The sequence below is a fragment of the Candoia aspera genome, chromosome 3 (genome assembly GCF_035149785.1).
Source record: "Candoia aspera isolate rCanAsp1 chromosome 3, rCanAsp1.hap2, whole genome shotgun sequence".
NCBI classification, from domain to species: Eukaryota; Metazoa; Chordata; class Lepidosauria; order Squamata; family Boidae; genus Candoia; species Candoia aspera.
In genome coordinates, this window is record NC_086155.1 from 52,669,424 (window position 1) to 52,695,079 (window position 25,656).

The 25,656-nt window shown below is 40.1% G+C and overlaps 1 protein-coding gene across 2 annotated transcripts in view; it reads left to right on the forward strand.

Moving 5' to 3' along the window:
* TEAD3 (TEA domain transcription factor 3) overlaps positions 1 to 25,656 on the forward strand; it is a 100,355-nt gene that overhangs the window by 70,016 nt on the left and 4,683 nt on the right. The window contains exons 3-13 of one of the 2 annotated variants that reach the window (XM_063297681.1): positions 10,283 to 10,347; positions 13,117 to 13,179; positions 13,308 to 13,370; positions 17,945 to 17,956; positions 18,445 to 18,582; positions 19,915 to 19,958; positions 20,763 to 20,824; positions 22,750 to 22,883; positions 23,437 to 23,610; positions 24,920 to 25,060; positions 25,404 to 25,556. In XM_063297681.1, coding sequence (XP_063153751.1) covers positions 10,283 to 10,347; positions 13,117 to 13,179; positions 13,308 to 13,370; positions 17,945 to 17,956; positions 18,445 to 18,582; positions 19,915 to 19,958; positions 20,763 to 20,824; positions 22,750 to 22,883; positions 23,437 to 23,610; positions 24,920 to 25,060; positions 25,404 to 25,556 — 1,049 coding nt within the window. The remainder of the gene's footprint in view (positions 1 to 10,282; positions 10,348 to 13,116; positions 13,180 to 13,307; positions 13,371 to 17,944; positions 17,957 to 18,444; positions 18,583 to 19,914; positions 19,959 to 20,762; positions 20,825 to 22,749; positions 22,884 to 23,436; positions 23,611 to 24,919; positions 25,061 to 25,403; positions 25,557 to 25,656) is intronic. The other variant, XM_063297682.1, reaches the window with a different exon arrangement.

The following is a 25,656-nucleotide window of genomic DNA, read 5'->3' on the forward strand; positions in this document are numbered from 1 at the left end:
GAATCTCATGGTTGTTAAGTGAATCAGCTTCCCCCATTGACTTTGCTTGTCAGAAGCTGGCTGGGAAGGTTGCAAATGGCAATCACGTGACCCCGAGACTCTGCAACCGTCATAAATACATGCTGGTTGCCAAGCACCTGAATTTTGATCATGTGACGATGCTACAACAGTTGTATGTGCAAGGACAGTCACTTTTTTCAGCACTGTCATAACTTTGAACGATTGCTAAACGAATGGTTGTAAGTCGAGGACTACCTGTAAGTCTACACAGAAGACTCTTCCACCAGGATAGACTCTTCTGCTTTGCTCTGCTAGCTGTCTCAGTAGAAGTAGCTTCTAAACACACACATACACATGGCCAGAGGATTTCAGGAGTGCCTTGAAGTAGCCATGCAAAGCAAAGTGGCTACAGCTGCTTCTCATTTCTGAGTAAAGGATTCAGTGGGGTGCTTTGCACAATGCCTCATCAAATGATTTTCCCAGGCCCAATGCAGTGTTGGGACTTGGTGAACTGCTTCACATGCTAGTTTATTAATACATGGATTTTAAGAAACAGAACTTCTTTCAAAAAAATGTAGATGGGGATAAAATTTCCTCATGTCAAGGAAATTGTATGCAGTCAGTTCAGTATCAGTTTATCAGGTGCATGTCATAGGCATATACTTATTGGGCATTTTGCTATAAAGATAATCATTCATTGCTGGATTTTATGTGTTGTTTATTCACATGCAAGTAAAGATAAACAGGATGCAACAATCAATGCACAATTTCATAAGCTTTCATAAGGAACAGTTTATTTCACAGAGCCCTAATACATTTTAATTTCTGAACTATTTATACATGAAAATGCTTTCATGTAATACCTGTGACCCAGTAATCAATTGCAGTCTTTCTTGGAGTAGAGCAAGCGCATAGCAAAAGTGCCAGCTAAGTCACATAAATTGCTGAGCTAATCAGGGAACTTAGTTCACAGGTTATATTTCTCCATGTCATGTAACAAGGAATGTTAAAATTGATCAGATGAAGAAAATACGTTCTATGCAAATTGTGTGGGTTTATAATGAAAAAGAGGTAGAAACAGGCTTTCATTCAAGAGATGAAGCAATCTACTCTAGAACTGTATTTTCACATAACCATCCTTTTCTAGAGTGTGCGCCAGTGCATCATAGACACATGTTTTCTGTCTAAATAACAGAGGATTATTCTGAATATCCTTCTGTGATACTGCAAAGTGAATTCCTTTCTGTGAGGAGTATACCCTATTACATAAAGGGAGTGCAAATAATAACTTGGGTGTGCCTCTATAATAATTATAAATATAATACCTAATCTTGCATATCAGCATGGCAATCTTGAGTATTTTGTCCATTACCTAGAAAAAAATAATTTGTACCTGGATGTTCCCAGCAAGGCCAACCTGCAGGAAATCCAACTAAGCCTATGTTGCTTGTTAGAAATACACCAAGCGGTGTGCCAAACACCTAGCAATTGACTGCTGAAGCGTTATATGATGCTCTTCTAGGAAAGGTGCTCTCGGCTGTGAGGTAGATTGAACTTGGTGTGACGTTCCTTCCATAGCTTTCCAACCATTGGTGGGTCGGTAGGCGAGTTGGAGAGGGGGCTTCTGCAGAATCAAAGATAGCTTTATTCAAGGCAGGTGCTAGAAGTAGGATGCCTCAGGAATCCCAGACCACTAGCTGAACGCCTACAATAAATGGTTCGTACTTGGCTAAAGGGTGGGCCGGTTATTGACACAGGGACTGATCTCCCAGCTGCTGTAAGGAGTGACCGAGGAGAAGAAGGGAGAGCCGCTGACCTGTGGTAACCTGGAGCTCTTGGATGGTGGCCAGCATGCAAGTGTGGAGGGAGTTTGGTCCGTGTATGGCAAGGGGCATTTCTTTCTCCTGGTGGGGCAGGGAGCTTAGGCAGCTCACAGGAAGCTAGCTGTGCACTTGACTTGCCCCAGACAGCAGGTGTAACTTGAGTTGTGCACCACCAGGGCTGGTATGCTACTGAAGGCTGATTGGCTGGAAGGCTGCCCCACTAGGTTATTTTTAACAGAGCTGTCCAACTGGTTCACGTGGTGTCAGGGAAGAGGAATTTGCGGAATGTAGCAATTTGGAGGAGGACGTGCCCTCCGAGAGGGAATGGCACAGCCTCTGGTGAATCACGGGACCGGGACAGCTGAGCAGAGGCAGTGTCTGCCTGCCTGTAACTGAAAGAGACAGTTAGCCATGGCAGGTGCCCAGGAAAGGGAAGAGCCGCTCCATCGCTTTTTACTGTCATCAGCACAATGGATATTGGATGGCCTAGAGAGGGGGAGGATTTCCACAAGGGCATTTCTATGGCTGTGGTCGTATCTTCATACTCCTACTTTTGCAAAAACCTCTTGGTGTCTTGCAGAATGCTGTATGCTTTTAGATTGTTTACTCTGCAACAATCCTGTGAGGTAGATTACTGTTGTAGGTCCACTTGTATTCCAGACACACTTAAAAGTTGCCTGAGGATCACAATACTTATTGTTTGTTTTAATGAAAAGCAGCCAGTGAAGGCTGATAGTTAATCAGAAGAGCAGGAAAAGGGAAAACATCTAGCTAACTCTGTCCCCCCGAAATGTTTCCTTTCAGTCCAGATTTGGCCAGCAAGTCGTTCTCTTCTTCTGGTAATTGGAGGGGGCAAGCATAGCCCTTGGATCTTTAAGCAGCCCTTCCCTTACTCTAACTCAGTGTTTCTCAACCTTGGCAACTTTAAGATATGTAGACTTCAACTCCCAGAATTCCCAGCAATGCTGGCTGGGGAATTCTGGGAGTTGAAGTCCACATATCTTAAAGTTGCCAAGGTTGAGAAACAGTGCTCTAACTGTTTCTCTTCTCTCGGTTACCGACTGTGACAGCTATATTTCATTTTTTAAAAGGTTCCTGAAAACATTTCCCGTGTGACAACCATCATGTCTCTTATGTATGAATCCCTAAGGCTCAGGAATGCAAACTTTTCTTTGCAGTACGTCCTGTATCAAATCATACAGTCAAACTTCCAAACCACGTTTATTGTAACAGTCAATACATTACACAGAAGTAGATGTTGTCTAAGTGTATGACTACCCATGAACAGCTTTTCTTGTTAAACCTGGTCATATTTGATTTGTAAGAAAGTTACATGTTGGCTGGAGGCTTGCACTCTTGGTAAATGTTCATTATTTTCATGTGTTAAATTTATAACCTGTTTTTCCACTGAATGGAACATTTTCAGACTGGATTGTGGCTCATGTTAACAAAACATGTTTTATTTATTAATAGTTTTTAATGCTATCCTTTGCAAAAACATCATATAACATCAAGGAAACAAACACATATAAAAGAGTCATTTAATATATTAACTGCATGTAAAATCCCAACAGCCCCCACTCCCCACATGTTTGTTGCTATCAGGCAGGCCTCTCCATTGGGTAACATCTGAAATGACTTGTCATTAAAAGCAAATTTGACTGCATTATACACAGTGTGCCTCAAGTCCCATTCCTTCATCTATGTCTGTTGACACCGACTAAAAACCTCTGATTTTATTCTAGAACATAATAATCACTTGACTATTTTAAAAAATAATGGCTAATCTAGTCTGATTTCCTCTTACCGATAATATCTAACAATGGCTATTCCAGAGAGGGTATAGGTATTTAGAAATTATAGTGGTATAAACATCCTGTAACTTAGAGTCATCCTGAACAGGTATTTATACTCTGTGTGTTGTTTAACAGACTCTAGTGGTATCAATCTCAAAAAAGATAGTACTATTATTTGTCAGCTTATTTCAGTAATTATACTAAGTATATCCTTTTCTGGTTCTCCAGAGCAAGAACATGGTAGCTATCCCTTCTCAGTAAGATCCACAGAAGCATTTTTTCTAGATAAAGGAAGGATGAAATGTTGAATAGTCAAAGGTACTAGAGGGCTTCAATTAAATGGACCCCTAACTATGTGAACCTCAGCATATTAATGATTGTTGGTTCAAATGAGCTATTTAGTTTACTCCTTATTGAGCTTTAGCACCATCACTATAGATGCCCCACTGAAAAATTAATTCCCACTGCACTTTTTTACTGGACTATTTTCTTCACTGCTTGATTGCTTCCAGACCACCATTCCTGATACCCTGCAGCAACTTAAACTAACTTATTTTCTAGTGACCCTCGGTTAGGCCCTTGGGTTAGTGGCAGTTTGGCAAGAATTAGTCCAGTGCTGCCCTTAGTAGTCTCAGCTGAAGATTTTAAGATAAGGGAACCAAATGTGGAAAAGTAGAACCATGAAGGTTTGGATGGTTTGGATGTTTCTTAAGTCACACATCTATCAAAGGAAATTAGGATTCAGTTCATAGCAGACAGATTGCAGTGTGGAACATAATTTTAATTCCAGTTGTTATCTTTGATTAGGGACAGGCTTTACCAAGAAACAACATGGTCTGGATTACTAAGGGTTCTAAAGAAATGGCTGTTCTGGTGTTAGGAGGTTAATGGTTGTGAAAGGCAGGCATGGAAGATACTCTGTGAGACTAGATGTATTATGATTCTTATGCAGCAGAATCCTTCTAGTGTTCTTAAACTACATATTTTAGAGCACATGTTCCCTGCAGAATTCTTTTGCTAGTGGAGGTAGCAGGCATTATACTTCAAAACATTTGAAGAGCATCAGGATAGAAAAACAGGTTTTAACTTCAAAGCCAAGACCATATTTGAAGAATTGTTGGACTTGAACAAAGTTTCTGTCCTGGTCTGTTCACCTCTAAATCTAAAAGTTCTTTCTGTTCTCTGTTTTGTTCCCAATGACTTATTTTCACATCTAAACACTGTTATTTTGACAGCATACCTGTTTCCTGCATCCAAGATTTTAAAGAGTTTTGCTTATTACCTCTTTATTGATATTCCCTAAGCAGAAGATCTCATCCTGAGACAGGAGAATTTTTGCAGTGTTTTTCCTGCTCTAAAAACCCAGTGAATCCTAAAAAAAAAACCTAGTGCAGAACATAATAAATATTACATCTACCCTTCCTTCCAAATAGTTATTTCCTTCCACATTTGAATTGTCATCTCTTATGCCAGTTCTCTGTTGCATATTCCAAATACAGTGCAGAGCGTGCAGTTCAGTCCTTCAGCAGAAAGCGAATGACATGGAAGCTCTGAAGGAGTAATCAGGGGAGCTGCTGGTGCTTCTTTCATTCTGTATTCCAGCATCTATCATTTGAGGCCAGCACATTATGTTACCTATAGAAAGACCACTGTATGGTCTACCATATGATCAGTAGTCTATTTTTTGGGAGATATGGGCGGTAATAGAAATTTGAAAAATAAATAAATAAATTTATTTTTGGTCAGGTGGCTCCTCTACTCCAAGGGTGACTTCTTTTATATTTCTGAAGCTTGCCCATGTGCTGAATTTAGCCAGAAGATGGGCGGGAATGAAACATCATTTGTGTTAAAGCTTATCTTGTCACTCTGACATGATGATGATTCCAACTATGGTTAGGCAACAACTTTAGCTACTGAAGCATTTTATTTTCTTTTGCTGTTTTTTTCCCATACTGTTTTTCAGTATCTTAATAATGCTACAGTTGTAATTAGAAGTCTGATAACAGGCTGATGTGTTTACCCCATACTGCCTTTATGTCTAGTGAAATGGTCAATTGTTTTGTGTGTCTTTGTCTATATTAAGGTTGAAGATATATATTTGGCTGAGACTATGGGGAACTATCAGGAACACTAAGATTTCTTATTTTTTAAGAAGCACAATTGCAAATCTCAGTTTACTTTTGCTGCTGTTCTGGCAGGTCAGGGAGCCATGAAATAGGAAATGAAGCAGCAGCAAACTAGGAAATCAATTACATCAGCAGAGAAGTGCAACCTTCTATTTAAACATCTATTCAATTCTCAGTCTTATTGTCAATGACGGCTTCACTTCCTTCCTTTCAATCTTTAACTCAGGAGAGGTGTATATCTTGACTATTACATATGACAGCCTTCTCTAACCCAACACGCTTTAGATGTGTTGGATTAGAATGTCAGTGATGTTCACCCAACATAGTCATGCTGGTTGAGGATAATGGAATATATGGACTAATATGTTTAGAAGGTGCCACATTGGGAAAGGCTTCAAAGTATGCATAAGGCAGCATGTGCTGGTAGGACTGCTACAAGCAATTTCAAAAAACAAATAAATTCTGAGCCAGGAAATTCATCCCACAACTATCCTGGATGAGTTCTAGAGAAAGGAAAGATACCTCTTTCTTACCTTCTTGAAGTAAAAAGGGGAATGAATTATCCTTTCATAAAGAAACAGTCTCCTCATCAAAAATCAAGGGAAACTCATATTCTTGCACATCTATCTGTGTTATATGAAATGTAAGATTTTTATAGAATAATAGAAAGAATCGAGGAATATGTAAAAAAATATTTAAAAGATACCAAAATAAACAGACATGGAATTTTATCTAATATCCTGACTTGGCTTTTTCAGATGCTGAATGTTATAAACTAGGAGGCAAAATTTCCATAAACAAAGTATTAAATTGCCTAAGTCCAAAGGAGTTAGAGCATTAGAAAGTCATAAGTTCTTTATCCCAGGTGGTGGGCATGCAGCTCACATTCATGGAAACAATGATTCAGTCAGTACAGGAACTGGACATCCTGAGTCAATTAAAGCACTCCTCCCCTCCCCGAAAAGAAACATTTCTTTGATGTATTGTGATGTCAGATCCCACGTGCGTGACAGTCAGTTGTAAGCAATTGTTTAAAAATGTCTAGTTAAAGATCAGCTAATGAACATGCGTATGCAGTACAGGGAAATAAGCAGGAAGAAAAAAAATGCTAGTTGAATGCTGCTTAGCCAAAGGAGTTGCAACTTGAGATTATTTTAGTTGTTTGTCAGGAAGGCCTCAGGCCATGGGTGACTAACTTCTGCTACCAGCAGCGAAGTATTGTAGCACAATTGAACAAGAGCAGGAGGGCTTGCATGTATGGTGGAAGGACTCTGTTAGACCCAAACTATTCAGCCCTATTCAGTACTGCTGCCTGTATTACTTCAGCAGACAAGAGGCCCAGTTGCACGTAGGCTCAAGGAGCAGTACAATTGTGCATTCTGGAACTGATGGGCCATAGTAGTTTTTTATAGTAGGTGTAATTAAAATAATATACACAATGGACAGATCTATTTAAAAATCATAAACCTTTGAATCAGTGCAATTTTCAGATGGTTCTTTGGATTATAAAAATGGCTACAGAACTGCTGGGCTTGTTTCACAGCATAGGTGTGTTCCAAATTTTCTGATTTTTTGCATATCACCACTGAATGTTACCAGAATTTTTATGGATCCTACTGAAATATCACGGGAGTCTGAGAGAACAGATAAAACCAAATTGAGGCATTTGTTTCATTTATTTCATAAACAAAGTAATCTACCTTCCTATTTGTAGGAGTACTTCATTAAATAATCAGGGCCAACCCTGCCCATATAAATCTCACAACCTGTGGTTCCCCTCATTGCTGTGAAGTTTTCATTGCACAGATTCTAGAGGCATTTTATACTAAGCCATTGATGTCTAACAATCTGGAAAAGGTTTCAAAATCATTTCTTAAGCTTGGGGATTCCACTGGCCCACAGTAAGAGGCAATATTGAAATGGAGAATATTTTGGGACAATAGTGAATGTTCCCAAAAGTAGCTGTCCTGTCAAAATCACTCCAAAAGTCCAACATAAAATAGCCCAATATAAAATATTCCAGGGATCTGCAATCCTTTCTTGCCTTGGCTAAAGTCAGCGTTCTTGGTCTCACAATCACAAAAGCAGTGGATAGAAATGGGAAAGTAACAACATGGAAGTCATGGCTGACTAAGAAGAACATTGAAGCTCATCTTAGCCTCGCCAGAAAGTGTGTGGATGTTCCTCCAGACCTTTGGAGAGATGAGTCAAAAGTAGGACTTGGTGGTTCTATGAATGATACTATGTCTGACAGGAACAAAACACAGTGATCTATAGTACAACCTGATACCAGTCACCAAGTATAGCAATAGTAGTTTTGTGGTATGAGCATACTTTGCTGCTTAGGACCCTGATGACTTGTCATAACTGAAGGAAGCATGAATTCAAAGAATTCTTCAGGAGAGTATTAGACCCTTTGTCGTCTTAAGTACAAGTGGGTCATGCAGCAAGAAAGATCCCAGGTTTATAAGCAACACTATGGAGAAAAACAAATTCAGTGTTTTGGAATGGCCAAGGCCAAGTCCAGATAAAAACCCCATGGAAATGTAGCAGCAGGGCCTGAAATAAGCAGTCAACTGAGAAAACATTCAAATATTACTGAATTGATACAAGTAGCCATGGAAGAATGGGTTGAAATTCCTACACAACAATGTGAGCGAATGATAATTACAGGAAGCATTTGATTGCAGTTATGCAGCTAAAACTGGTGCAACCAATTATTAAATCCAAGGAGGCAATTCTTTTTTCACATTGTCACCTTGCACGTTGGAGGGCTTTGGGCTAATTTCATCTATTTCATGATCCACTATTTGTTTACTCAGATACCCTTTCTATATCAGGAGAACCAACATGAGGCTCTGATAATATTCAGTGGCAAAAAGTCAGAAGATGTAAAAAGGGGGCAAATATTTTCTCCCAGAACTGTACATGAGAAGGAACAAGCAATGCAAGACACGAGGTTATCATTTTGTGAGATAAACAGAATATTCTGCTTGTGGTTCTTAAGTGACTGTTCAAGCTCTGTTTCCCTCAACTATGAATAAAGAATGGCTGTGATTAATGAAAACAATGAGTGAAGTACAGTAGTACCACCAGGTTAGGGAATGCTGTGTAGAGCCTTGAATATGTATGCGACAGAAACACACATGCATACAACTCTTCAGAGAGAACCAACTCTTAAGTTACATATAGCCCTATTCTGCCTTCCTTTCTCTGCCCCCAAATAAGACAGAGCTAGTCTTCTGAGGTCTGCTTTTTTTCACCCATGTCAGGAACTACGCATATCAAGGGATGTGCACTGAGCCAGATGGCTTTTACGATAGTATTGTTACTCCAGTATTCGGTATCACCCTTCTCTTTCCCTCTCACATGGTGTTGTTTGACCGGGCACAGCACCTGGTCTTGTCTGTAAAAACCTGTGGTGGGGGGGAGGGGAGAGAAGAGGCATGGTTGAGGGGCTGTGATGTGACCTCATTTAAGAGGCCTGTCCTCTAAGCTGAAAACCAGTGTCTTTCCTTGAAAGGAAAACAGGACTCTGGCATTGCCAGAAAAACCACACTTGCTTCAGCCTTCAAACCTCTCTGTCTCTGTTCTAAGTTAGCTGCAAGGGCATTTCAGCTAGCTTCAGCCAATACCATCTGGTCCATCAAAATAAATCTGGCATGCTTCCCCACCCTATTCTCCCCACCACCTCCATATTGGGGGGGGGGGGGATGAGGGAAAAGAAAGCTCCCAGCTGCTCTGACGTTTGAATTTAGATTGGCCACAGCTGGCCTGTAAAATGTGGAGCAAAAGCTCTTCTGCTTCAAATTAGGAGGAGGAGGAGGTTGGGAAGGGCTCCTTTCAAAAGCCAGTGCCACTTAAAATGTCCCAATGGGTTGCACATCCTGTTCACGGTTGCATATCAGACCTCAGACTCTGAGCTTCCATGCCTTTGTATTTTACAGCTTTTTTACCTCCTCTCCTATTCTGTATTATAAAATTTCCCTGGAGTCATGCATGGAAGCTAGAAAGAAGTGAGTGAGTGAGTCTGGATCCAAGCAATCACGCATCTTCCAGTGAGAGCTGAATTAAACATGGTAGAATAGGGCAAGAAGTATTCTGCGTTCTCAGCATAGACTACAAACCTTGGTCTTCTCCCAAAGAATGGGAGGAAATCCCATAAAGGGAACAGTGGCTTCCTAGCTACATCTCTAGGTGCCCCATGTTTGCACTGTTTTCTAAGTGCCCAGCTTAAGCACCAGGTTTTTTGCCAACACTATGGAGTGCTGCAGAAATCTGGTTCAATGCATAAACAACCAGGGCCTCAAACAGAGCTTTTTCAGGCCATCTTGTTCAATTGGAGAAGTGTTATGTTAGTGCCATCTTCTGGTAAAATGTCGTCACTCAGTTAGGAGCAGGAGTTAAGCTGTTTGTCACATTGGAGGATGCAGGAAGCTAGATCTGATTTTTCAGAGGGCAGCTTTTTATATTCTAAGGAGTGGGACAAAAAGGGCTCTGCATTCATCACATTACATCTTTGCTTTTTCTGCTTTAGGACGCAATGAACTGATAGCAAGATACATCAAGCTACGGACAGGAAAGACAAGGACTAGAAAACAGGTAAAAATGCATTTCATGCTTTTCCCATACTCCCTTTTAAAAACTGTTTTTGTAGAATGAAAAAAATACTGATCTGTATATGTATATATGTTTTCTTATATATGCACGTTCCAGGGTAGTAATCTGGTGTGCTGTTAACTTACATGATGGATATCTTAACTGACAAAAGTCATGCCAAAGAGATATGTGACCTTTAAATTCCCATTTTGACTCAGCCACTTGTCTGCTGTGATATTTCTGATTCATCTTTCTTAACATAGTTTAATATGGATGACAGCTGTTTATCTCACAAAAATATAAGAATATTTTCAAATATTTGATTTCATATGGCTGGACTTATGGTTGGAAAACGCTTTATTTTTTTTACATAACTTAAAGTTCAGGAATTAAGATTGGCAACTATAGCTACTGAATCCCTTACCAGGGTTTTCTGAACATGGATGCCTTCCTGATGTGTAGTCTTCAACTCTCCAAATTCTCCAGCCAGCACAGCTACTGTTGAGCATTCTGGAGGTGAAGTCTACATGTCTGGAAGTTGCTGAACTTTGGAAATTCTGTTGCAAGCAATTGAAATTGATACTAGCTTTTAGAGAACCTTCCTTTCAGATTAGGCAGAATTGGAGGACCACTTAGGACCATTTGACCTGATAGATAGATAGATAGATAGATGGATGGATGGATGGATGGATGGATGGATGGATGGATGGATGGATGGTAGGTAGGTAGGTAGGTAGGTAGGTAGATATTCTGACTAGCCCGGTTCTGGATTGTGAAGCAGCCAGATTCAAAATTCATAGCCATAAATATAAAAGAAAAAAAACTGTAATAGTGGAAGAGGTAAGAGAATGATTAAGGAGGTTTCAATTTTAGTGAGGGAGAGTATATGTGAGGAAGAAATTATGTACAAACAGTAACAAATCTTGGGCTGTACTCCTTCCTTGTACATGAGTAATGGCATGAGATTGCCTAGCACATTGTGGACAGTCTGGAGATAACTACTGGATCTTGAATCCTATTCCTTGCTAAGTCTACCTGATTGTATCAGAAACTTCCATTCTTCTGGTCAACCTCAATAAAATTGAGGTACAGTACAGGAAACAGAATTGGGATGGGGACTGTACCACGTGTACACCTATCCTATGGTCTTCTAGCTGTGTCTTTTTGATTAATCAATGCAGAGCAAGCAGACAAGTCATGTGTTTTGTGAAAGGTGTCATGAAGGAAACCTCAGTTTATCTTTGCTTCCATTTCCTTCCTCTTCAAATCTACAAGAGTAACTCACAATCATTAGGGTACAATAGTGGGGACCTGCAGAATTCTTTATGGAACTCCCTGTTTGTGATAGCTACAGTAGCTTGCAGTGTGTGACCTATTAATGAAAGTGTCTGTCTGGAGTAGGAAAATGTTCATTTATGGAGTTCCCATCAATTCCTCCTATTTTGACTCTGGTTTATGTCCTTCCACAGTACAATGAAATTGGAAATGGAAATGCCAGTTCCACGTCTGTGCTGGTTTCTCTAAGCACCAGTATTGGACTGCCTGAAAGCACATCTCAGATTTTGAGTTGATTATCTTTACAGATAGGATTCTCAGCTCCAAAGCTAACAGTCTATAACTTTCTGCTGAAACTATTTATCATATATGGCAGGAAACAGTTTATAAAACAATCCTAAACGTAGTTAATGGGACTGCAAACTGTCCCAAGAGGTTGGAGTGGTTTGCAAAGCATGCCGCTATAAAACAGAGCAGATCTATTTTGTCTTTTTTCCTATTGCCTGGCTTGCTGCATTTCGTCAGCTATGCCAATCATTAGAGAAGTGCTCAACTGTAGAACTGTGTCTGTACAGAAAAGTAAAGTCTAAAGTAAAACAATTGGATGTATACAGAGTGAGGAAAAAGCAATTTCCATTGTCTGTCTTTAACCCAGATTAAAATTGATGTCGTTGTTAGGTGAATTCCTTCACCTGTCATTGGACTCTGTACTTTGATATTTTGATCTTATTTGATTTTGATAATGGAAAACTATGTGTTGTGACTTCCTGCAAAGATTATTTCATGGGTCATTTATAACCAACTATAAACTGAATGTTTATCCAAAATAGTAAACCAGCTCTCAAAGCCATAAACTCATAGTTGATTTCTCTTCTGAAGAAGTAGCTCATGTCTGTTGTTTTCTTCCCTAAAAGCAGTTTTGCAAACAGCTGAGAAATGTTTCATATTTTCTAGGTATCAGTGTCTATAGTATCAAGAAGTAAGATTTTGAAGACCTTGCCCATAAACAGTTCTGATTGTGTGAAAGGCAATTCAGTTACCTGATTAAGAAAAATCAAATAAGTACACAGGGGATTGCATAGTTATAAAGAGTGGTCATTTTGCACAGACCTGAAGCAGCAAAATATCTGCAGATCAGAATTTGAGTAGTTTCTGAAACCAAGATGATTGATAATGTGTAGAAGTCCATGAGAAGTAATAAATTAGAAATTGAAAGCATTTGTTGCTGCCAAGAAACCTAAAAATGATATTTCCTGGGAATACGTCCAGATGTTGCATTCAGCAAGATTACAGCAATTTCCCTCAACTGATCCTTTCAGTAAGCATTAACTGCTATTCACCCTGCAAGCTGATACTATTCCTTCAGAACTTCAACTGGCTTAGGAGGCCAGTGTGTGTCACATGGGTGCTTGAAGCACCGTTGTCGTGCAACTCGATATGGGATCATACCTTCATTCTTTTTGTGTTTTCCTTTCTGAATGACTTGGCGGGGCCTAGGTGTCCAGCCATATACAGGTTCTAGCTCGGAAGAAGGTGCGAGAGTACCAGGTTGGCATTAAGGTACGTTGGAGACCCTGCCCATGCATCCGTGGTGTGTGAGCATGGGCAGCCCCCTCTCCTTCCTCTCCTTTCCTCTGGTTGACGGCTCTGCTGTTTTTCCCCCTCTCCTTCTGCTTTTCTCTCTGCAGGTCTCTAGCCACTTGCAGGTTCTAGCCAGACGGAAATCTCGTGAGATTCAGTCCAAGCTGAAGGTACGCGCTTCCCCAGCTTTCTCACCTTTAAGCCATGGCCATGCTGCAGCTAACATACTGCACTCTGTGATTGCCACTCTGTTCCTTTTATGTCCTTGCCCCTCTCCCTTTGATCCTGGGATCAGATCTTTTCAAAGTCCTGAAAAAGAAGCTAGGAATTTTAAAGAGAGAGATCTGGTTGATAGATGTGATAGAGCATCATTATGTGGCAGAATTTGAATAGGATTGAGATCTAAAAACAATCCAGTACATTTTTTCCAAGTCCGTGGAGAAATAGGAGACTGAATTTCCAGTAAGAACTTTCCAGGCTGGACTTAAAACAGCTGGCAGTTCTGCATTTCTCCATAAACATTTAGTGATACTACTCATCCTATCAGGCGATATTTGTTCTATGCCTTTACCTGAACACTTCACTATAAACCAAAAAGTTGATAAGTTTCGTTAACAAAGCAAGCTATAGAGAATGAAAAGTTGCCTATGAAATGATGTGACAATTATATATTGCCACCACTGCTATTGGTTTGGGAAAGTAAATACTGATGAGGCATAGTCCCCATTTAGCAGCATATACTTGACATGTTCATGGTAGTACTGCAATCATCAATCAATCAAAACTTCAGCCTCAAAGGAAGGATGGCAATTGAAGCTAGTCCCAAAATAAAAGCATTTAACCTCTTTCTCTACTCCAAATAAAAATAATATAGAAGCCTCTTTTGTAGGCAGTTTGTTTTTAGAAGAGTTGGGTGTGTACAAATTCTGAATCCTAGATTGTGTTGTGTTAATAAGGAGAGCTTTAGAATATTAAGAAGTTTGTTTATTCATTTATTTAAATTGGAGGTCACTTGACTCCCATATGACTCTGGATAGCATAAAATTAAGAATCAAAATATAAAAAGACATAAAAATACATCCAGAGTGCACCCACCTTGCTGGATTGAACTGGATGGGCAGAGATGACTGAAGATAAGTGGTCTCTCAGATAGGCAGGGCCTATGCCTTGAAGGGCTTTATAGGTGATAACCAGCATCTTGAATTGCACTTGAAAGCCAACTGGTAACCAGTGCAGCTCACAAAGCAGCAAGGCAATGCATGCATAATGCAATGCCCCCATTACTGCCCACGCTGCTGCATTCTGGACTAACTGCAGCTTCCAGATGGTCTTCAAGGACAGCTCCAAGTAGAATGCATTACAGTAATCCAATCATGACATGACTAGAGCATAAGTGACTGTCTGAAGGGCCTCCCAATCCAGGGAAAGGCGCAACTGACACACTAGGTGTCCTTATTCTGAGGCTCTCTTGTCCACAGCTTCCACCTGCTCTTGGACTCTGCTCAGGATATACAACTGGGCATCATCTGCATATTGATGATGCCTAACCCCAAGCCAGTGGATGACCTTAACCAACAGCTTCATGTAAATGTTAAACAGAAGAGGAGAGAGTGTCAAGCCCTGTAATAATAATAATAACAACAACAACAACAACTATTAAGTTATTGGTGTGAATTTAATTATTAAGTTATTAGTGTGAGTGGCTTACGCTTGAGTTAGTTTACTTTTTACCATAGTAGATACAGAAACAAATGAAATAGGAATTACTCTACCTGTCTTATGATCCGAAAATACTGTGTGATGGTTTTAAGAATCTAGTAAGTTATTTGGCAAGGAAGCCTATGCAGTGAAATAAGCTGATTGCAACAGAGATGCATAGAACCAGAAAGGAACATAAGATGGCCGTGGCTGAATCAGGATATGTAGAACAAGTTCATGTAACCAGGAGCCAAGGAAACTGGGCAAGGATGCAACTGGAGAGCTTTATCCTGTGATTGCTTTTCCTTTTCCTCTGTGGCTGGCTTTTTCCTCCTCATTCTGTAACCGGAGATTGACTAACCTTTCCTTATCCCTTTCCTCTGTGTGTTCTGTGTATTGTGATTTGCTGAATAAAGTGTCTGAATATGGAGCATGGGGAATGGGATGATTGTAAAGGAAGCCAGAGGGTATTCTAAACTGAAATGGATTATCTCTTTATTCTTCTTGTTGGTACATGCCTTGGAAAGAACCTAAAAATTCCAAAATTGCCTCTCTTCCCTTTCTAGATTCCCCAAGGTAGAGTCTGTACTTAAATAGGATTGGGAAAGCCATAGATGGTTGTCTTCCGGTCTTTTGACCCAAAAAGAAAGAAAATTTTACCTAGTTTACAAACAGACTAAGTTGCCTATATTTATTGTCAAAGCCCAGCGTTCCATAGAATTCAGTAAATGCTTCCAGTTGAAGGCTGGCATAGAACAGTGAGAAAATACTTAAAAAGGGTATTGTATGTAATGATTGGATACAATTCTAGAACACATTTTTCTTCATTCTTGTCTATAGAAAATCTTCCACAAAAGTTAGCAAATACATTATCCCAGAACTGGAGTTGGTGAGCTAGTCAATTGATGTCAAGGAATACTTTTGTCAAATACTCCAGAAATGCCACTATGTACAGGGCATCTTACTTTTTCTTATTTGTGGGCAAGGAAAGGTGTAAAGGCAGATTACTACAAAATACTCCTTAGGCTCTGTATTCAGGGCAAACTTAGCTACTTGGTGTGAATGTTGCCAGTGGCAAAACCTCTTCCAGGTGGGTCAAGTGTCCAAGTAGAACCAGGAAGATCCAGTTTCAAATTATTACTCAAGTTGAAATTCTATACTATACTCACATCTGTGGGAGTAGGTTATGCTGAACTCCGTGCAACTGGCTTCTGAGTAGATGTGCTATGTAGTTCATTAGAAGACAAGCTACATATACACACTCAGCCTGACCTGCCTGCTAAGGTTATTATAAGAATAAAGTGGGAAGGCTATTCATATCCCCAGTTGGAGCTCCTTGCATGAAAGATAAAATGAGACCAAAGAGGGACTAGTAATTAAATTAAAATGAGACCAAAGAGGGACTTATCAGCATTTTTGAGGTTGATGTAATTGCTTCATAATAACAGCTATTTAATTTTTGGAATACACATCAAACAATAGGTTTGGTTATCTTAACTGATTTTTAAAAATTGCTGTTGTAACTTTTATGTTTGAGATATACATGACAGCTTTTTACAGGATGCATGCCCAAATTAATCCTGTTGATGCTGGTGCCTTAACTTTGGCATCAGGGGATACTCAGAATAAAATGCTAGACCTTGAGTGTATAGCAGTGCAGTCACATTGCTAAGCCATGTTGCTGCTGCATGTGCATTACATGCCCTTAACTGGGGCTGTGTGTGTTCCTATACTGAAACATGACTTTTGTAGCCTGCTTTATGAGACAGTTGTCCATGATACTGCATTTCTGATTTTTTTTTATGTTACATGATGGACAGAAGCAAGGCAGGCTGTTCGTTTGTAACAGCCTTACAAAGTAATTAATAATGAAGCCATATTAGAGAGGAGAGGGAAAGGTTAAACAAGGGAAGCTAGGTTGATACTTTATACTTTTGTATCAGGGACTGTAGCAGCCCTATATATTCTACTTTGTCCCAAAATGACCTTTTTCAGACTCAGGAATTAGCCAACTCAGTGAAAGCAAACTTGTGCATTGGGGTGAGGCAGAACACTCAGAAAATAAACTCTCCTTTTATGGCTATGTTGTGCCACCAAAATCCACCTGTATGTCCCTGCAAATTCTGGATTGAGATTTTGAGACTGGTTCAGTATTGATAAAACTTTTCTCAGCCTCAATCCTGGATTACTTTAAGTTTCATGGCAGCTTTAAAAGAGGGACCAAAAAAAGAAATGATTTCATAGTCTGTTTACTGTCTAAGTCATTAAACTTTAAGGAGGAAGCCAAAGATAATATAAAAAGAATGCAGAAGATCTAATGGTTCAAACCATTGTCCGCATGCAGACGGTGTATTACTTCTTATAAATACCAAATACTAATGTAAGAATACACTGCTGTTCCTTAATATTACTCAGAGATACAGCTTGAGAAATTTATAATTACAGATATACTTCAGTGCAGTACTTACTTAGGGCTACCATATGTGGGCTGCAAAAATCCAGGGTGTTTTCTGTATCTTTGTGCTGCCATCTAATGGTCATCCAGATTTTTGCAGTCCAGGTACGGTGGTCCTAATTTACCTGATCTCTATAATTGTGCAGGTACATGACAGAAGAGAACTTTGGGTGGACCTTGTGCATTGTTTTTCATTTGTATCTGTCTAGAGTGTTATCCATGTATAGACCTGGATTGATTTGTAGAAGAGCAAAACTAGAGAGGCTGCCCCAGTGTTTTTGGTTGTGTGTGTTTGTGTGTTTACTTGTGCATCATTCACTTCATTTGTGAACATGAAGAAGATATCCACTGAGATCAGCATCCTGCCATTTGGTATTTTCATCCATTCCCTTTCAGACAAAGTTCCCTGGATTCTGTGCAGTAGGTTACATTGGAAATATGGCTCTCTCAGATATAGTTTGTTTACGAAGTAAAGCTAGATTTCTTTAATCCACTGAAATCCCGTTATGATTATAGATATTATGCAGATTTTCCTCAGCCTTCACCCAGTGCCTGGGTTTTAATCGTATTTCTCTTTTTCCTTTCATGCAGGCTATGAACTTGGTAAGTACAACCCAGATCTGTCTTTGTTCCATTAGTTTTCACACACAGAGTATCAGCAAGATAAAGAGCACAAATCCTTAAGCTCAGTGAAACCTAAAATGATGTCTGATGCCACTAGAAAGGCAAAATTAGAAGCTGCTGTTTGGAGAATTTGAACATTACACTATGAAACTGCCTATGCTTTGCTTCTCTGACTCTAGATATGTTGTACAGAACCAAAGAATTTGACTATCTCTGATTAACACGATCCTTTGAGAATCAGCTTTCTAAAAATAGTGACAACTATCTCATTTCTTTTCAGAAACAGATTGAATGAATGCTTATAAGTTAGCGTACAGTGATTGAAGCTCAGGCAGAAAATGGTTTTATTGTAACTAACAAATATTATAAAAACCATCCCTTAATCACAGAAGGCTGTTATTTTTGTGCACTCTAAAAGCATGGATTAGCAAGCCCTCCTTCTGTTTCATTTTTGTCCTATTTTGAAGGATCAAGTCTCAAAGGACAAGGCTCTGCAGAGTATGGCTTCCATGTCATCAGCACAGATTGTATCTGCCAGTGTCCTGCAGAACAAGCTGAGTCCTCCTCCTCCACTCCCTCAGGCTGTCTTCTCTGCTGCTCCCAGGGTAAGAAATGCCCCACATGCCTCTTATGTGGCAAGGAGTGACATGAGCAGAGAGGATTCCAAGGAGAGATGCTCTTGGCTCATTTGAAACATGCCTTCCTGATTGGCACTTTATACCCAACCTGCATTAGCTATCCATCTCCACCTAAGTTCTTAAACTCATGGGCCATGTTTTAGAAACCTAACCACTAGGCAAGAAAGAGGATTTTGATAAAATTCACAGTGGAAATGGGAGTTGTCAGAAAGATAGACTTCTCCTGGGTCTACAGGTAGTCCTCACTTAATTACAGTAATTAAGATTAGAATTTCCATCGCTAAGTGATGCGGTCATAAAGTGTGACATCATGTGACTCCATCGTTTAGCGATGGGTGGGAGAGTAAGTGGCTGCTGCAGTGCAAGCACGGCTGGGTCAGGGGTGGCTGCTGCCAGGTGCAGGAGGGTGTGCCAGTGGACACCGTGCAAGCACAGCTGGCTGCCTGAGCATGCGCTACAAAGTGTGGGTGGGCATGCACTGCAGAGTATGAGATCTCCGGGAACTCGTACTCCATAGCTGGGGTCCTCAAGAGAAAAAGTGGTGGGAGTGGGAGCAACTTAGAGGAGTGACTTGCGACCTTCCCTGCTGACTTCCCCATTCACTTTGCTTATGGGAAGCTGGCGGGGAAGGTCACAAATGGCAATCACGTGACTGCAGGGCACTGCAACCATCTCAAGTGTGAGCTGGTTGCCAAGCACCCAGATCATGATCACGTGATTGGGGTGCTGGGACAGCCGGAACTTCGAGGAACGGTCGTAAATACCACTTGTTCAGCACTCTCATAACTTCAAACGGATGCTGACTGAGTGGTCATTACCCGAGGACTACCTGTACCAATTCTGGGATGGTTTCCAAGTTTTAAGGGTATAAATGGAAGTGGTTTGCCCTCAAAAGCCTCCCCTCCTGTTCTCATCACCTCCTCCCCCCGCCCCCCAAAATGGCTTAAAAAATTCAGCCTCATTTCCTTTAGTGATGCTGCTAAGCCAGCAGGTGGGCTCCTAAGGCTCTTCCAGAGATCAGGAAGCTCAATTACAGTCACTAATTCTTCAAAGTTTGCCCACCTCTGATTCACTGGCTTACCAAAAATGAGAAAATGCTCTGGCTTTGTGTAGAAATGCCCACTGATGTAATCCCAGCTTTTAACATTCTGCTGGTGGCAGAAGTTTCGAGCTGTTTTATCAAAAATGTATTAAATAGGCTGGCTATTGCCCCTTAAGATGTTGTGAACCATTGAGTGATGATGAAAGTTATTGAGAATATCCTTGACTTTGTTTTTTGTGTTCTTTTTGTTTCCTCAGTTTTGGAGTGGGCCTATCCCAGGACAGTCTGGATCTTCTCAGGAGTAAGTAGGATAGGGTAGGGTAGGATAGTCTTGAACATGAATTTTGTAGAGTAAGTGCTCAAGCTGCTTGCTAATGATGCATTTGTAATGCTGATGCAAGATTACAGTTTTTGAACAAACTCTTGTTACAATTCTTCTAAAATAGAGAGATGCAGACAGAAGAATTGAATCCTAGTTACCAGTTGCACATAGAGAGTGCTCCAACTCAAATGTGGGAGACATTGTGTAAACTCTTCCGTTGTTTAGATAATGTTCCACTTAAGAAACCATGCCGTAGCGAAGCCCATCAACACTTTCTTGTCCACCATGTTAAATTTTGGATATGATACAAAATATGGAGAGTCAGTACTTTTAGACAAATAATTCCAGAAATCCAGAATTACACTGGATCACGTCAAAAGACCCATTAAGTCCAGCACTGTGTTTCCACATTGACTAGCCAGAGGCTATGAGAAGCCCACCAACAGGGTATAAATGGGATAGCACCTTTCTCCTCAGCCACATATGCAGCAAATCCCAATGTTGGCAAAATGATGACATGCAGGCAATGACATCATCACATAAATGCTGCAATTGTATACTCGTGTCCCAATGTCTGATGTAAATATGTAAGTCATGGCATTTACGTTATGATATCATTACACAAGGTTCATCATTTGCCTCATCCTTGCCTCTCCTGCAAATGTCCATGCTCCAGATATTTTTAGCATCTGTTATTCAGAGAAAAGCTGTACCTGAGATACGCGGATTAGAGAAAAGTTTGTCAAAATGAGTTAACCTATTCAATGTTATTTTGTTTTTCAGCATTAAACCTTTTGCACAACCAGCCTACCCCATTCAGCCACCCATGCCTCCATCACTAGCCAGTAAGTGGTCTGTCTCACTTGATTTCTCCAACTTAGCCTCCTCTTTATGCTCAACTTCATTAAGAAACTAAAATGTTCTTGTCTCCTTTGCCACCATCTATATGTGATCCCAATTATTCATTTACACAGTACCAGCTCTTTTCTGCCATTGCTAAGAATCTCTCAGTTCCAGAACTCTTCCTTGTCAACTGCAGTAGTAGATTTAACATCTCATCTAATTAGAGTCATTATCATCTTCACATTGCCTGGGCTATATGTTGTGTAGTTCATATGCAGCATATGAATGTATACTGCTCATCTAAGTTACATGTTCTCTAAAATACAATTTTGCTTGTTCTTAGTTCATCTTTACCCATAGAGCAAAATGAAAGCAGAATCAGCATGTAAGGCACTGTGTTCACAGTGACATTCATAATATGCTTATGCATATGGAAATAGGGCTTTTTGCACTAAAATCAAACTGATATTGAAGTAATACTGAACCAGTAAATAGAGAAATTACAGAATTACTGCTTTAGGGCCATAGTTACTCTCAGAAAGGTTGTCCACATTTTGTTCTGAGAGCTGGAACAAAACCTTCCTACTATGTAGGTGTCTTTATACTACTTTTCTAGGTTGCACTTTGATGTCTTAGTTTTGTTCTGTAGCTCCCCAGCTCCTCTGGGATACATGAATTGGTTGAGAGCATGAAATTATGCAATTCAACAAAAAAAATTAAATTCTATTATTTAGTACTTATTCAGATGTTACATTTTTAGAACATTCCTCCAGGGACTCAGTGAAAGCAGAACACTGACTTCTTGTATTATTATAGCAGTAACTGAGAATTTAAATCATGTTTTATGAAGGGAGATTGCCTAAGTCAGAGTGCTCTTCATGTTTGTCCTCAAGTTTGAGATTTCTAATCAGTGCCTCTATTTTGCTAATGAATAACCTTACCTTAATTTAATTTATTAAATTTATTATGGCTGCTCGCTCTGTTGGACTCTGGTGGCTTACAAAATCCAGAAACAACAAAAACAATTAACAACAATTACAGACACATTAACAGGCAGCCTAGATTAAAACAGCCAAAACAATAAACTGTACAGATACGACAGGGCTCTCACAAATACATCAGTGAACACATTAACCCCAGGCCTGGGGTAAAGCCAGGTTTTAAGGGCTTTCAGGAACCCCAGGAGTGGGTGCCATTCACATCTTTAGGGGGGTGCTGTTCCAGAGGGCAGGGGAAGCAGCAAAGAAGGCATGCTTTCTTGGTCCCACAAGAGGGCAGCATTTAATAGAGGAAACCTTCTCCATAACCTTCCCCAAGAAGGGAAGATTGGAAACTGAATGTAATTGTCCAGAATGGAGGGGTCTAGTGATGGCCTGTTCATCATTTAAGAGAGAGAGAGAGTATTTTAATCCGTTCATTTGTGTCCAATTCTCGGAGACTGCCTGGACAAGTCCCTGCAGTTTTCTTTGCAAGGTTTCTCAGAAGTGTTTGCCATTGCCTCCTTCCTAGGGCTGAAAGAAAGTGACTGGCCCAAGATGACCCAGCTGGCTTTGTGCCTAAGGCAGGACTAGTACTCCCAGTCTCCTGGTTTCTAGCCTGATGCCTTAACCACTACACCAGACTGGCTCGCATATATTTCATATTGCTATTTCCTAAACCCATAGACAGTCCAGAAATGAAAAAAATTAATTCCTCTAATTTGAGAGAATATAATGTAGTGCAATGTTATTGTAATCAAAATAACAATGAAGAAAATAGTCTTAAATTGCCTGGAAGAATTGACCATATGGGAACAAAACTATATTATCCCCTGGCCCAGTTGCCTCTTCTTTCGAGTGGTTAAAGATTATTTTTTCCATACTTTGCTCCTGCAATTAAAATTTCTTTCTTAAATGCTCAAGAATGTTTTAACTGCCCATTCTTCTAGGCTATGAGCCCTTGGCTCCTCTTCCACCTTCTGCCTCGGCTGTGCCAGTCTGGCAGGACCGAACTATTGCCTCTGCCAAGTTGCGGCTCCTTGAGTATTCAGCATTCATGGAAGTACAGCGTGACCCTGAAACGGTAACTCTCAAGAGAGAACATTTGGCACTATCATTCATACAGACTGGAGGGAAGAGTGATGGAGGTTGCTTTATCCTACGGAATGCAGGGAAGCCTCATTTTGACAGACTAATTGAGGGGTACCTGTTATTCCCATTCCCAGTCTCTGTGGTGATTTCATTGCACAAAACGAGGTCATGTTTTGTGCAATGTTCATGACATAACACACAAGTGAATTTGGTCCATTGCATCAAGGTCCAGATAATTGAGGTTTCACTGTAGTGGGATCCACAGATTTATCTCATATCTTCATGCTTACATAAGGTCTAATCTTCCATTTATCTGGTCCTTTTAAAAAGTGATGCCCAAAACTTGAGCTCTAAATGTTCCTTACTGGCTTGTGAAATACAAATGTTACTGTGGCTCCTTTCGGGCTGCTTTTGCCCAGATGGTAGCAACTGGCAAAAAGTCTTGAATCATCCAGGGCAAATTCAGCAAGAATATCCCATTTCTTTTGTAATGTTTTAATCTATATAGTGAAGAAAGAAGCAATCTGTTCCCTTTCCCTTTACAGTATAGCAAGCACCTCTTTGTGCATATTGGACAGACGAACCCCTCATACAGTGATCCACTGCTGGAGGCAGTGGATATACGCCAGATTTATGACAAGTTTCCTGAGAAGAAAGGTGGCCTGAAAGAGCTCTATGAGAGAGGACCCCAGAACTCCTTTTTCCTCGTCAAGTTTTGGGTAAGAATTTCATGCAAGTTGAAGTTAAGCAATGTCTCTGATCGTTAAGTACATTTTTACTAGATAATATGGCAGAGGATCTTACCGTTCTTTTTAGCCTATTTCTATAATCAGTTTTTCCCAGCCTGGGTCTTCCAGAAGGTTGGACCAATTCCCATAACCTCCATCCAGCACTGAAGAAGGCTGAAGTAATTGGGGTGTAATATGCAGTTAGATAGAAGAAGGTATCTTACGTAACTTACCAATGCAGTATCAAATAGTCTTAAATCAGCTATGGTTTTACTCCTTTTGTATGCTAGGCAGATTTGACACATATATCAGGATGGACAAGAATCCCACCCACTTTTCCACTCGCCAACTGATCAACATACTCTATTAACTAGCATTAATCAGATCACTGGTTTCTTGCTGTTGAATATTCTCTCCACCCCAGATTGCCAGTCACAAAAATAATTGGCTTGTGAGACCCAGATTGCTATTTTATCACTGGCTGGCATAAAACAATGTTCAGCAGGAGGTCAAAGGAGGAATGGAGTAAATTTCATTGCTTCTTCCCATGAACCTTTCTGTGGACCACTGAGAGGAAAGATGACAAGGGTACAGAGGTATATATTAGATATGTGTGTCTGGAAATCAGTTTATGCTCATGTGGTCCAGGATGTGACAACTAGTGTGGCCATCAGGACCTATCCATGTGTTAAAGGATATCAAACAGCTTTGTTTTCTTTATCTTGAAGGTGGGAGATAACTGTAGTTTAGAATAAGAGCAAAATCTAATAACCTGCTTTCAGGCTGGACTGCTTCAAACTGTACTTCAGCCATGGGCCTAAAAGCATATTTTGAACCTCATTTCCCATCTGTAAAATGCTCTGAACAGACACTTTTCTCAGACTGTGGTGGTGCTAAGTAATAATCAAGATTGCTAAATATTTACTCTTATTAAATGCTTTAAAATATGTTATTTCTTGAGTCAGCCTCAACTCCTGTTGACTATAATGATGTATGACCAGATTGTTTTTGTATTGTTTTCAACAATATAAAAATGATTTTCCATTGTTGTCTTCCAGGAAGTTTTTTGAACTACAGCCCTAGGATTTCCTGGTGTCCTCCCATCCAAAACTAATGAGATCCAATTTTATTTAAATGCTTTAAATGCTTCAGTATTTAGTGATATCACCCAGTTGCACTTCATATAGGCATGTTTGCCCCTAATCCATTGAATCCCGGATTTATTTTGTTGGTGATACTCTGAGCCAATAAATCCTTTTAATCCATATTTGACTTGCTTGAACTTCCTGCTCTATTCTAGGCGGATCTGAACAGCACCATTCAGGATGGTCCTGGTGCTTTTTATGGTGTAAGCAGTCAATATAGCAGCGCAGAAAATATGACCATCACAGTCTCCACTAAGGTGTGCTCTTTTGGAAAGCAAGTCGTTGAAAAGGTGGAGGTGAGTCCTATGCTTCCTGTATGGGGAATGAGCAAAGGGAAGATGCTACAGAAAGGTGAACATCATGGTATTTAATGTGGTATTGGAAACAGGGATTCTTCAGAAGAATTTGCAACATAAAGATTACGTTGCTTTGTAACTATATAGGCACTTGCTGGAAGCAGGTTATTTGAGGACTAGCCTAATCCTCCATTTAATTATACTCTACTTCTTGGAGTGCTTCACCTCCTTCTTTTTCTCTGTTTGATTATCTCTGCCGTTCTGAGTGTGGATAGATACCCTGCAGATTCAACATCGACAGCTTTACATGAGTAAAACCTGATCTCTGTGTGTGTTTCTGCAGACTGAATTTGCCCGGATGGAGAATGGAAGGTGTGTGTATCGAATCCATCGGTCCCCTATGTGCGAGTATATGATCAACTTCATCCATAAACTGAAACATCTTCCAGAAAAATACATGATGAATAGTGTCCTGGAGAATTTCACCATCCTACAAGTAAAGAATCTGCTTCTTCTTTCTTCTATCATGAATCTAGCTCGCCCCTTCATTTCTCACTGATGCTGACTAAAGCACTTCTCAATCATTTCCACAATGT